The sequence below is a fragment of the Myxine glutinosa genome, chromosome 10, assembly GCF_964187855.1.
Source record: "Myxine glutinosa chromosome 10, kmMyxGlut1.1, whole genome shotgun sequence".
In the NCBI taxonomy this organism is placed as follows: domain Eukaryota; kingdom Metazoa; phylum Chordata; class Myxini; order Myxiniformes; family Myxinidae; genus Myxine; species Myxine glutinosa.
This window is the reverse complement of record NC_136270.1, coordinates 3,597,122-3,610,649: the sequence shown is the minus strand read 5'-3', so window position 1 is coordinate 3,610,649 and position 13,528 is coordinate 3,597,122. Positions and strand designations below refer to the sequence as shown.

Here is a 13,528-nt window from a genome sequence, read left to right as displayed (position 1 = left end):
TGAAGCTTTATTGCATGCTTGTAGACAAAGCTCCGACAACGACGCGGTCATTCTCATGAGAGCTGCCCAGATTGTGCGCAAAGATATTTTGCAAAAGCAATACCAATTCAATGGATCCCTAGTTAACGAATCATATAACAACTCACCACCATCATTGGCAGCGTTGATGGAAATGATTCTTGCTGGTACAAACATACAAAAACAAAACGCAAACAACAAGGGAGGCGTCTCTGTGCAATCCTTAACTCAACTTGTAACATTCAACACTATGAAACGAGGAAGGTTGGAAACTACAGCAGTACGTCACAATTTGAAACGTGAAACATCACTGCCACTTTACCTGGGTCTTCTCATTCATAGCAAAACAAGGAAACGGGATCTCGTTGACGTTCTTTTTCAACATGGTTTGTGTGTTTCCTATGATCGCATACTGGAGGTATCCACAGATGAGGCCAACAGAGTCATATAAATATACAAACATGACGGCGTTGTGTGTCCAACAAAATTGCGAAGTGGAATATTCACAACAGGCAACCTAGACAACATAGATCACAACCCATCATCAGCATCAGCACAAAGTTCATTTCATGGAACCGCGTTATCACTGACACAACATGTTTCACATGACAAAAGTGGCAGCATTCGAAATCATGAGAATGTCACTGAGAATGAGAACAAACAGCGCTCCAAAACCATAGCCGCCCTTCCTGCATCTTACAGTGATGTGCCTCCTGAAACATTTCCAACTAATAATCCCATTCCAAGAAAACCAAAAGGTCCATCCACTCCAAGTGTGTCCTCTGGAATACAGGACAAAGAAAGTCAGTGGCTTTCGTTTGTACAAAGTCTGCAGGAGAAGGAAGGTCTTGAGAGTGAAGATAATATCTCCTGGTCAGCATACATGGCAAATCTGCAGGTTGAAGTTCCTCGGCCTCCTGCAATTACAGGACTGCTACCTCTGTTCCGCGAGAGTGCTCACACATTGGCAATGGTGAAGCATGGAATGAATTTAATCAAGCAGGCGACAGAACTAGTAAACCCCGGACAAGTTCCAGTTCTGACCGTTGATCAACCACTCTATGCAATTGCAAAGAAGATTCAATGGACTTGGCCAGGTATATATGGTGAAGACAAGTTTGTTGTGATGATGGGAGGACTTCATGTAGAGATGGCCTTGTTGAAAGCGATCGGCAGCTTCCTGGAGGGGAGTGGCTGGGCAAGTGTAATGACCAGTGCTGGTGTAACAACAGAGGGAAGAGCAGATAGTCTTCACAAAGGTTCGCAAATATCGAGGTCACAATGGGCACACCAAGTCACAGTAGCGGCGTTGTACGCTCTGCAGCGAAAGGCATACGATGACTACCGGAAAACATGTGAAACTGAAGATTTACAATCATTTGATCTTTGGAGCAAGAAGATGGCTACAAAGTACCCCCAGTTTTGCTACTGGAATAAAGTCCTGCAGTTGGAGTGTCTTCTCTTGGCATTCATAAGATCACAACGGGAAGCCAACTACACGCTCTATGTGGAGACTCTCACGGCAATCATTCCGTGGATGTTTGCCATGGACCATTACCATTACGCCAGATGGTTGACAGTGCATGTAACAGACCTTCAGGAACTTTCAAACGATTCCATGGATATCCATCGTGAATTTGTCAAGGGGAACTTTGTCACTCAGAAGTCATCACACAAGTTCTCTGCTATGGCACACGATCAGATACACGAACAGCAGAACGCTTATGTGAAAGGTGATGGTGGAGTCATTGGAATTACTGAGAATGAAGGGGCTCTTCGCCGGTGGATGGTAGCTGGTGCAGAAATAGCCAGAATCCTGAATGAGTTTGAGGACCAGTTTCAAAGACAGGCAAACTGATGTCCGCCACCACGAACAATTGCCTAGTGTCCAGAAATCCTTTGCATCAGATCTCAATAATGCAATCAGTTCCTTTGAAAAACTTGGAAACCCGTTTACGGAAGACAGTAATGACTTGTATGTGCTTGACACAAAGGTCATCATGCCTGATGAAGTGATAGCCGCAGTGCGATCCATGGAGGACACTGGCAAAACACAATTTGACGGATTTGTGGGGCAGCGAATCAAGGATCCTTCTGACAATTTCTATGATAGCATTTCAAAGAACAATCTGCCACTGTTGAAATCGAAGCCCAAGAAAACACCTGGAAAGTCTGAGGCGAAGATTACACGTATGAAAAGTAATGTGGAGCTCTTCTCACGAATGTACATTTCTTGCCAAACTAGAGATGGTGATCTTAACACATTTTATGAATATGAGTGTCATGGGTGGCCACCTGCATTGGCTGAAGGTATCAATACAATGCGGCCACCAACCGGCAAGGCTGATCTTTTGCCCTGTTTGGAAGCTTTAGCACAACGTCCTCGTGATGCGCCCAAAGGAGAAGTTCGTATTTTCGATGGGGCTGCCTTAGTCCATCATTTGGAGCCTAAGAAGTGCAACAGTGTGATCAGGACATTTGGTGACTATGCACAGAAACAGGTCCTTCCGTACATTGCCCGAAAGTTAAATGAGGGGACTGTGATGCGTGTTGATGTGGTGTGGGACACCTACAGAACGGACAGTCTCAAAGAAGGCACCAGGATTGGTCGTGGCACTGGCATACCACTCCATGTGACTGAACAGACATCCGTGCCACAAAACTGGAGCAGCTTCCTTCGTGTAGATTCCAACAAAAAGACATTATTCAGTTTCCTTGCTGATTCCCTGCAAACGATGCCTATTCCAGAGGGAAAAACACTTCTTACAACCTTAGAAGAAGAGGTTAAATCAAAGCCCCCTTCTGATGTTTCTCAAATTCAACCATGTACGCATGAAGAGGCTGATTCACGAATGATGCTACATGCTTGGCATGCATATCAGCAGGGGTACAGAAGTATCGTCATTCATGCAACAGACACGGATGTGGTTGTGTTGGCTATCGCAATGGCAAGCATTATGGACGGTTGTGCAATGTGGTTGGCATTTGGACATGGAAACTATTTCAGGCACATTGCTGCTCACACTATTGCGACTCACATTGGCCCTGAACGCTCATGGGGGCTTCTATTCCTGCATACTGTTTCCGGATGCGATACTGTTTCTGCCATATGTGGGATTGGCAAAAAGACTGTGTGGAGCATATGGAATTCCATGCCAAACTTGGGGGAGGTCTTCAATCATCTCTCACATGCACCAGCGGAAGTAACAGATGATGACATGGAGAACATAGAGAGGTTCTTCGTTGTTCTGTACAGTAGAACTTCCCCTCTGAAGAAAGTGAACGAAGCACGCAAGCAGCTGTTTGCTCAGGGAAATCGGCAATCGGAAAATATTCCACCGACAAAAGAGGCACTGCGTCAACATGTGAAGAGGGCAGTCTTTCAGGCCGGTCACATCTGGGGACAGTCCCAAATTGCTAACCCAGAGCTGCCTTCACCTGCAGATTGGGGATGGGCTAAAAATGCAGATGATGTCTGGCATCCATTTTGGACAGTAATGCCAGAGGCGTCAAAAGGGTGCCGAGAGCTGATCAAGTGCAAATGTAAAAAACGGTGTGCTGGAAATTGCAAATGTTCTGCTGCTAATCTACCATGCACAGAACTATGTTTCTGCTCTGGACAATGCTTCCGAGATGAGCAGTAGGAGAAGTAAAACGGATGGAAAAAAGCTTGCAGCATGTTACGGCTGCCAACTGGTACGAAATATACTTTGAAATGAGCTCTTTGACTTGTTATATGATTTGTCAACTAGGGATCCATTGAATTGGTATTGCTTTTGCAAAGAACCCGGGATTTTCAACATTTCGTCTTGGCGGCCATATTGGAATTCAAAATGGCGGCCATACCATTTGTCAGACATTTCAAATTATTGCCTTATTGAACTCAGCATGTCAACATACCCTTGTGTACAAAATTTGAGCACCACAGGTCATTTAGAACCCAAGATAGGGATTATCAACATTTCGTCTTGGCAGCCATATTGGAATTCAGGATGGCGGCCTGTCCATTGGTCAGACCTCTTGGATCCGCCAATTTTTTAACTCAGCATGTCAAAATACCCCTGTATGCAAAATTTCAAACTTTCTGCCGGATGTGAACATCTCGTGCAATTTTTGTTACATATCTGCCCCACTATTCTCTGGCGCTCCCCATCCCACTTGTTAAGCAAATCTGCATGAAAGAATGGGAGAAACTACCCAAGTCCAGATGTGCAAAACTGATACAGACATACCCAATAAGACTCAAAGCTGTAATGCTGCCAAAATTCTACGAAGGATTGATTCAGGGGGTTGAATACTTATGTAAATTAGATATTTCTGCATTTCATTTTCAATAAGTTAATAAAATTTGTAAAAATATGTTTTCACTTTGTCACTACTAGCGTGACTCGACGCGCTCCGCTCGCCTCACCACATGTCGTTTCAGAGGGATAGACATCTTTTACCATTTCAGTGTCTTTTGGGTCTTCATGGTGTTTTGGGTCTTCAGGAACTTTTGGATCCTCTGGGCCTTTAAGGGTATTTTGGGTCTTTGGGGTGTTTTGTGTCTTGGGGTCTTTTGAGTCTTCGGTGTCTTCAGGGGCTTTTGGGTCTTAAGGGTCTTTTGTTTCCTCTGGGTCTTGAAGAATCTTTGGGGTATTTTGGTTATTTATGGGTCTTTTGGATCGAAAGGGTCTTTGGGGTCTTCAGGGTGTTTTGGGTCTTCAGGGTGTTTTGGGTCTTCGGGGTCTTTTGGCTCTTTGGGGTCTTCAGGGTCTTTGGGGCCATTTGGGTCTTCAGGGTCTTTTTGAGCCTCAGGGTCTTCAAGGGTATTTTGGGTATTTGGGGTCTTTAAGGGTATTTTGGGTCTCCAGGGGTCTTGGTGGTCTTTAGGGTCTTGGGGGAATTTAAGGGTCGTCAAAGGTCTGAAGGGTCTCAGCAGTCTAAACGTAATTAAGAGGGTGTTAATATAATTTGAAAAAGAAGAAGACGTTTTAGTCGCATATAAACAAACATACATAACGACATAACGACATAACCATATACGTACGTTTGCTCTATTATAATAAAAAGATGGGGTTTATGTATATATCGGTCAACATTTTTAAAATTTAATACATTTTAAATTCAGGTTGTAACACAACAAAATGTGAAAAAGTCAAGGGGTGTGAATACTCTCTGAAGGCACTGCACCATTTTAAAAAGTCTTCGGTATGACTCAACTGGGGTTTTGAACCGCCAAATTCCCAGACACGGAATGGACACCCTAACCATTTCACCACCCAGTTTGGTATCGCTGGCAGAGATCTGCAATAGATCTGTCGGTGTGTTTTGTGTGAAAACTGTTTTATACATGGAAAGATGACTGAATTTACCGACTTACAATATAATTAATGACCATTGTGTACAGTTTAGAGCTTACGAATGGAAGCAATCTGATGTCCGCTGGTTGCATTAGACAGGTGATTGTTATTAAATTAATTTAAGTGGCTGCTATGAATAGGTGGCGCTCTGTAAAGGTGGTCGCTAAGGCAGGTTTGACTGTATAGCTAATCCATCCAAAAATAGTGTGAACACTTCCTTTGGAGTCGGGGTAAAATGAGGGTTGGGCAACCAGATGGCTAGTCAATCTCATGGTTAACAAATTCACAATTCACAATGCCAACAAAAAGATTAGCATTAATCTTATAAATAAAAGTCGTTTTCTGTGGATCTGTCTGTCTGTCTGTGTGAAACACCAATCATGCCCAAACAATTGGGCCAATTGCCACCAAACCTGACACAAAGACCAAAATGGACCTCCTGGTGCACATAGGTTACTTGGTTATTTATGACCATGGCTAATGATGATATAGCTAAAACCACCTTTCGAGGCCATTTTTCCCGCAGAACAGGGGTTGCCCTTTTTCGGGCACCGTGGTCCCCGTTTTGAAGCAATGTTTTATGGCCGGATGCCCTTCCTGCCGCCAACCCTGTAAGTCGCCTCGTGCGACACACAGGGAATTACCAGTGAACTGGTACTCAATTTGCCGACCTCGGAAGAATGACAGGCTGAGTCAACCCCCCTAGCGTTAATTCAGTGATCGAACGGGATTTGAACCCAGGATCCAAAGCCGGCACCCTAACCGCTAAGCCGACACCAAGCAAATGATGATACAGCTAAACTAAACTTAAAATTATATTACAGAGGTCTGCGGGTGTGGCCTTGACATCATCCATTCCTGCCCTCTCCCAACGGCAAACTTGAGTCCCCCGCCCTCTCCACCTCCAAGCTCTGTCCCGTTGAGAACCCTCCCCTCTGAGGTGAGCTCCCTGCACTGCTTCATTCACATCAGAGTTAAACTTTTAACCACCCCCTCTATTCTGACATTTTGTGTTCCCCTTTCCAGACCTTTTCATCCATTCGACAAAGCCTCCGATCTGCAGACAATGGCTCCGATTCACTACCAATGTGCACTCGTGAAAGACTAGTCCCAGCCGGCCCGCCAAAGTGGCGTTACTACATTTGAACTTTGAAAAAAGGAGGACAATACGGAGTGTTCATGTATTATTGGCGTGTGTTCGTGAGGGACTTTCCCTGGCCGGTTCATGCGAGACTTGGGCCAGGGACTTTCGTCCAGTCAACTCGACGGGAATGCGGGACCAATGGTCGTGGACGTTGGAGAAAGGGAAGAGTCTCGTTTGGCATTCTCTGGGGAGGACTTTGTTCAAACATTTTCTGCAGTCAGTGACTCAATAATCCCCCAACATACACACACACACACACACACCCTCTAGTTTGGCCATGCTTCGTTGGTGGCGTGATGCCCTTTTTGGATCGTTTTCCGAAAGTCCATCGGGATGTGCTGTACGTCCTGGTGGGGGTGCGTCTCTTCAGGTGGCATCCTCACCCGGATGAGGTAGTGGTCATGGGGCGTTGTTTCTTCCCTTGTTTGGAATTGTGGGACTTGTATGAAAATTCTGTTGCTCGACTGAGATGTGTATTTCGAAAGAGTTTGTTAAAAAGAAAAAAAAAGTTTTTGTGAGTGACCATCTTGTTGTCCTTTTACGAAGCATACAATGTACTTTGACAGCAAGTTGTGTTGATTTGAGTTCTCTGTGTGCAGATCCTGGGGGAGTGATGCAGTCAGTACATTATCCCCAGGGTATTTGTGGCGGAAGGGCCCTTTGGCTGGAGTTTCAACTCTGTTTGCCGCCCCTCAGGATTGTGGAGTTCAGTTATTGATGGTCTGGTTCAGCCACACCACCCTCCCTGCTTCCCAGCTCAGCCGTTGTCTCCACCCACACCACGGCGGTTCTCCTGCTCCCCTCTGCCCGTTAGCTCTCCTGCCCCTCTTCTCTATTTTTTCCCTGCTGCCTGCCCTCAGTTGTTCTAATACAATACAATGCAGAACAAGATACAATATGGGAGTGACGAGGTCAAAAGTGGAACTGCCAAAAAACAACGGCTTCCCTGACATTTACTCCACAACTACTCTACCTCTACATACCTTTGCTACTGCTATATCATTTTCATTCTTGCTCTCAGAAGGAAATAAAACAAGCGTCGGTGGATTCCCAGTGGTCAATGACTGTACCGAATGTAAAAATCTAACAAGTGGTTTTGGCATTCCACGAAATCATCAGCGGGACAATATCCACCAAATATAATAGGAAAGGAAAGATCGGGAAAGTACTTCAGTGCGCAGAGAAAGGTTTTCACTCTCCAGGAAGTGAAGCTTCTTCTGCACGCTGTCTGTGTGTTCAGCTTTTGGACCAATGAAGAAAGAACAGCCTGAACTATCCGACCTGCATTGCAACACAGATTAAATGCAAAAACAAATGGCTCAATTGCTGGAAAATATATCGACATTCCAAGTGAAGGCAACTGTGGTGTATTGGCATGTGTCAGTACAACATGAGGCAATGGTCCCTTGATCATTTCAATATCAGGGTCATTGCTGTCTACAATACAATGCGGGCTTTCGGGGAATCGTCATGTTGCACTCACAAAGGTGGCAAATCGTCCTGCTGCTCAGCATCACTCTCTGCGCTATTATTGGTGTAGATATGTAGAAGCTCGTCCTTGAGGCTGAGGTCATGTCGTAGTTGTGATACCTGCGGGCCGGATCAGTGAGCCAAATAAGGCTGAGCTGCGCCTCACATTTGTTCAAGAGCACTTCCACAAACAGTCCCAAAACAAGCAGTAGAAATCCCCATGCGCTATTCGTCCTTTGACTTAAAAACATCTCGACAGCAATGGAAGATACAACTAAAATGCAACATGGTATTATATTTCTCAGTTCATTTCTGAAACTTCATTTCCTGTTAAAATTCCAAAGCAACACTGATCAATCGACATCGAAGATAAAACTTTGTGAGAGAGTTTGTCCCATCGCAATCACGTGCATTTGGTCTGGATTGGAGGAGACAAAGTTCCTACCTCCTCGGTGACGTGCTCAATCTTCTCCTCCAGGTACTCATTACGCTCTGTCAGAACCTTGACCTTCTTAAGCAGTGATTGTCCGATGCGGGCTGTGAGTTCCAGATCACGCTCTTTCTGCAGAAGCAGAAACATTGGGAAAAATAGAACACCAGTTCGTTCCACAATTGTTACAGGGAAGAAGGATATATTTATTTTATTTCAAATTACTTCTTTTTTTCCTGCAACATATTTAGCTCAGGGCTCACCTCTATACTGAGGGCATACCAAAGCTACGACTCCTATGGGACAACCCAAGTGTTCAAAGCTGGAAAATATTTTCAAAAGTAATGCAAGTATTGCTTGTTTGTTGTACATACAAGCTTATCTTTCCGGGTAACGAAAGTGAGCTTCAAATTTGAAGCATCCTCATGTATTTCAGGAAAGCTAAGGACATGTGGACATACCTTTACATGAACCAAAATTACATCAGGAGACACTATACAGTCACGTGAAAAAGTAAGTACACCCCACGTAAAGTTTTGACTTTTTCAACATATTTCAACATACAGCTATTTGATCTTGATTTCAACAATATTGATACATAAAGGTGATATAATATAACAAATATCATGAAACATTTACATTTTGTAGTTCATTGTATAATTTAAATAAACATAAATGCAAATTTCGCAAGTGGAAAAGGTAAGTACACCCCTACATTTATCACTACTTCAAATACCTAAAATTAGAATCAGGTGCACCAGCTCAGGTGCAAATGATGAGAACATCATTAGAGAGGATCTTGGAGGAACCTGTCTTATTTAAACCTCAGACATTTCGTTTGGTTTGCTCTTTGTTGTTGAAGTGTGCGGCGTCACCATGCCGAGATCAAAAGAGCTCTCTGAGGCCTTCAGAAAGAAGGTTATAGATGTCTACGAGTCTGGGAAGGGATTTAAAAAGATCTCCAAACAATTTGAAATCAATCATTCGACTGTCCGGAAGATCATCAACAAGTGGAGAAGATTCCAAACAACTGCCAACTTGTTCAGGCCAGACCGCCCCAGCAAGTTCAGCCCGAGAGCAGACCGCAAAATGTTGAAAGAAGTCTCTATGAACCCCAGAATGTCATCACGGGACCTACAGGTAGCTCTTGCCACTGTTGATGTCAAAGTGCACGAGTCTACCATGAGAAAGAGGCTGCACAAATTTGATCTACATGGGAGGTGTGCCAGGAGGAAACCTTTGCTGTCCAGAAAGAACATCAGGGCAAGACTAAAGTTTGCCAATGAACACCGTGGCAAAGACCAGCACTTCTGGAACAATGTGCTCTGGAAAGATGAGTGAAAGGTAGAGCTATTTGGCCACAGTACCAGAAGACATGTTTGGCGAAAACCAAAGACAGCATTTGACCACAAGAACCTGATACCAACTGGAAAGCATGGTGGTGGAAATATTATGGTTTGGGGCAGCTTTGCTGCATCAGGGCCTGAGCAGCTCACCATCATAGAATCCACTATTAATTCTTCATTGTACCAGAGGGTGCTTGAGGATAATGTGAGGCCATCTGTCAGAAAGTTGAAGCTCAACCGAATGTGGACCTTGCAACATGACAATGACCCTAAACATACCAGTAAATCTACCAAGGAATGGCTGTAAAGAAAAAAATGGAGGGTTCTGGAATGGCCAAGTCAAAGCCCGGATCTAAATCCTATCGAGATGTTGTGGGGGGGGACTTGAAACGAGCTGTGCATGCAAGAAACCCCTCAAACATCACACAGCTGAAAGAATTCTGCATGGACGAGTGGGCAAAAATTTCTCCCAGTCGATGTCAGAGACTGGCAGACAGTTATAAGAAACGCCTACTTGAGGTTGTTTCTGCCAAAGGGGGCAATACCACCTATTAGACCAGGTGTGTACTTACTTTTTCCACATGTGAAATTTGCATTTATGTTTATTTAAATTATACAATGGACTACAAAATGTAAATGTTTCATGATATTTGTTATATTATATCACCTTTATCTGTCAATATTGTTGAAATGAAGATCAAATAGCGGTATGTTGAAAAAGTCAAAACTTTACATGGGGTGTACTTACTTTTTCACGTGACTGTGTATATATATTTATTTATATACATGTATATATATATATATATATATATATATATATATATATATATATATATATATATATATATATATATTTACATACATACATACATACATACATACATATATATATATATAATATATATATATATATATACATACATATATATATATAATATATATATATATATATATATACATACATATATATATATATGAGACTTGGACTAAGTGGGAAGGTGTGCGGGTGAGGATATTGAAGTGGCAAGAGATTTGGAGGATGGAGCCAATATTGTTGAATTTCCTGTTGCGGGCAACGTATGATGTGCTTCCGTCACCAGTAAACTTGAGATTGTGGGGGTTGTTGCAGGAGGAGAGATGTTATTTGTGTGGAGGTGTGGGAACGGTGCAGCATGCACTGAGTGCATGCTCAGTAGCATTGGCAGCAGGAAGATACAGGTGGCGACATGATCAGGTGCTGGCGGTGGTGGTGCAGATGGTGCAACAAGAGGTGCTGAGATCGAGAGAGAGAGAAGAGTGGAGAAGGAGACTGATGGGGGAGAGGTGTGGTTTGTCAAAGAGGGCCAAGTGGTAAGAGCTGGAAAGAGGAGGAGGTGGAAAGCAAGAGGGCTGTCAGATGCTTGTGATTGGCAGGTGGTGGCAGACCTAAAGCCACAATTGGTATTCCCAGAGGAGATCTGTGTGACAAGGTTGCGGCCTGACATTGTCATTTGGTCAAGTGCAACAAGACAGGTCATCTTAGGGGAGTTGTCGGTACCTTGGGAAGAGAACATGGAGGAGGTGCACGAGAGGAAGAGAGGAAAGTACAGTGAGCTGGAGGCAGAGTGCCGGGAGAAGGGTTGGCGAGTTTCGTGTCAGCCATTTGAGGTGGGGTGTAGAGGGTATATTGGCAATTCCTTTTCTGCATTTCTTGCTAGGCTGGGAGTGTGTGGGACAGAAAGAAGGAGGATGTGTGACAAGGTGGCCCAGGTTGCCTTGAAAGGCTCATTTTGGATATGGAGGAAGTTTATGGAGGCACGTCGAACGGTGTAGGTTGGTTGTGTGTTTTTTTTTTGTTTTTTTTGTTACCATTATTATTTCTTATTATGTGTATATGAGTGAGTGGGTGAGGGTGTGTGTTTTTGCATGAATTAATTTTTGCATGAGTGTGTGTTTTTGTGTGTTGAGTGGTGTATGATGTAAGTGTAGGTGGTTGTTTGGTTGGTGTTCTGTGTGTATGTGTGTATGTGTATGTATGGGTGTGTATGTGTGTGTATGAATGATCTGGTGTGTTTTTTTGGTGAGTGGTGAAGGGTATAAAGGTGGGTGTTTGAGTGTTCCACCATGTTTGTTTGGTGCTGTGGATTCTGGATGTGGAGGTGTTGTTGTTGTTCGCACTGGCTGGGGGTGGGGGGTATGTCGGCATCCAGGTGCAGTTGCTGCATGTGGATGTGTATGTGCCCCTACTGGCCCACCTTAGCTGACCGTATCGAGGTTGAAGGGCCGAAAAGGGATGATGCTGAGGACCTTGACTGAGGACCCGGTCAGTGCGGCACACTTGTGACCAGGTGTGTTTTGAACTTATATATATATATATATATATATATATATATATATATATATATATATATATATATATATATATATATATACATACATGTGTGTGTGTGTGTGTGTGTGTGTGTGTGTGTGTGTGTGTGTGTGTATAAAAAAAATTCTAACATGCAAAATTCCCATTATAGCAATTTTTACATCCATCTGTATGTCGAAATTTAATCCCTAATTACTCATTTCCGTTGTAGCAAATTTCCTAATATTGAATGTCCGTATATGAAGTGATGTTGTTTATGTTGTTTTTTTTTAATTGGCTATTATTTTGAGACTCGTTGAGTTTGACATATTGGGCATGGTGTGGAGTTATATTACCTGCAAGAAAGAAATTACAAATTAGTCAAAAGACAGTGGTAGCTGAATTCATTTGCTCAGTCCTGAAGGTATCAGATGAACACAAGCTCACCTCTTCCAAAAGGCGGGTGACGGCATCAATATCACTGTACGTCTTTGTGATTTGCCCAACCCTCTCCGCGCAAAGTACTGTGGGCAAAACAGTAGTATGTAAGCAATGGAACGGGAAAATAATTTTCAAACCAAAAAACAATCTGAATAAAGTGTGGGCAGCTTTAAAATGGCCAAACAGCACCAGGATGGCAGTTTGTAGCTGGGTCGGGATTCAAACCCAGGCAAGACGGCTGAGAGGCGAGAGTGCATCCCTCGAGTCTAGACCTTCTTGCCAGCCCTCCACTCCACTTTCAAATAAATTGGTTAAAGAGTAGATTGGTTCAGTTTCATAGATGATAACTGACAGATTTAATTGATTGAGTGCGGATGAAGCACAGGACATGATGACCCAAATGACCTTCTCCCACGTCCTATTTCCTTGTATTCCAAGTTAGACACCCACCCAGCACGGATTTAGGAAGGTGTTCTATAGATTCCCGAGATTCTTCCCCTTGCATTGCATTGTGGACCATTGTGGACCATTCCCCTTGCATTGTGGTGGCTTCACCACAACTTTGACGATTTCCTTAAAACTCTAGAAGCATCACTATTGGTTGTTTGCAATTTACTTACACATTATGTCTTCCAACACTCATTAGAAAACACGAGACGTGGCGTATAATGGTGGACGACACGTGGAACTTGTTGAAATTGAAAGATCACAATGAATATCACAAGACGAAGTAAGTTATGGAATTCATTTATAATTTTACCGCCTTACATATCACTTTCAGTTTGTCATTAATTTACAGACAGTTGAACGCAAATCAATCTAAAAGGAGATTAGTGAGTTAGTTAGTTCCTGCATCCCCCATTTTGGGACATTGGGTAGTCTTCATTGAATCCGGTTACCAACCAGCTCTTTCGCTCCGCTCTCGGTGCTTTCCCTCTCATTGAAGTCTTCCTTTTCCCTCTCATTTAAGGTACTCCTTCAAATCTTTTTTGGCCTCCCTCTTTCTTT

General features: G+C 43.4%; 1 protein-coding gene across 7 annotated transcripts in view; it reads right to left on the bottom strand.

Annotated features, from left to right (window-relative positions):
* The window catches only part of LOC137434292 (trafficking kinesin-binding protein 1), a 1,208,017-nt gene that overhangs the window by 35,573 nt on the left and 1,158,916 nt on the right, over window positions 1-13,528 (bottom strand). For all 7 annotated transcript variants that reach the window (XM_078785255.1, XM_068127174.2, XM_068127175.2 and 4 more), the window contains 4 exons: window positions 12,527-12,603; window positions 8,420-8,536; window positions 7,988-8,094; window positions 7,674-7,785 (listed from right to left, as the gene is read on the bottom strand). In XM_078785255.1, the coding sequence (XP_078641381.1) occupies window positions 7,674-7,785; window positions 7,988-8,094; window positions 8,420-8,536; window positions 12,527-12,603 (413 nt within the window). The remainder of the gene's footprint in view (window positions 1-7,673; window positions 7,786-7,987; window positions 8,095-8,419; window positions 8,537-12,526; window positions 12,604-13,528) is intronic.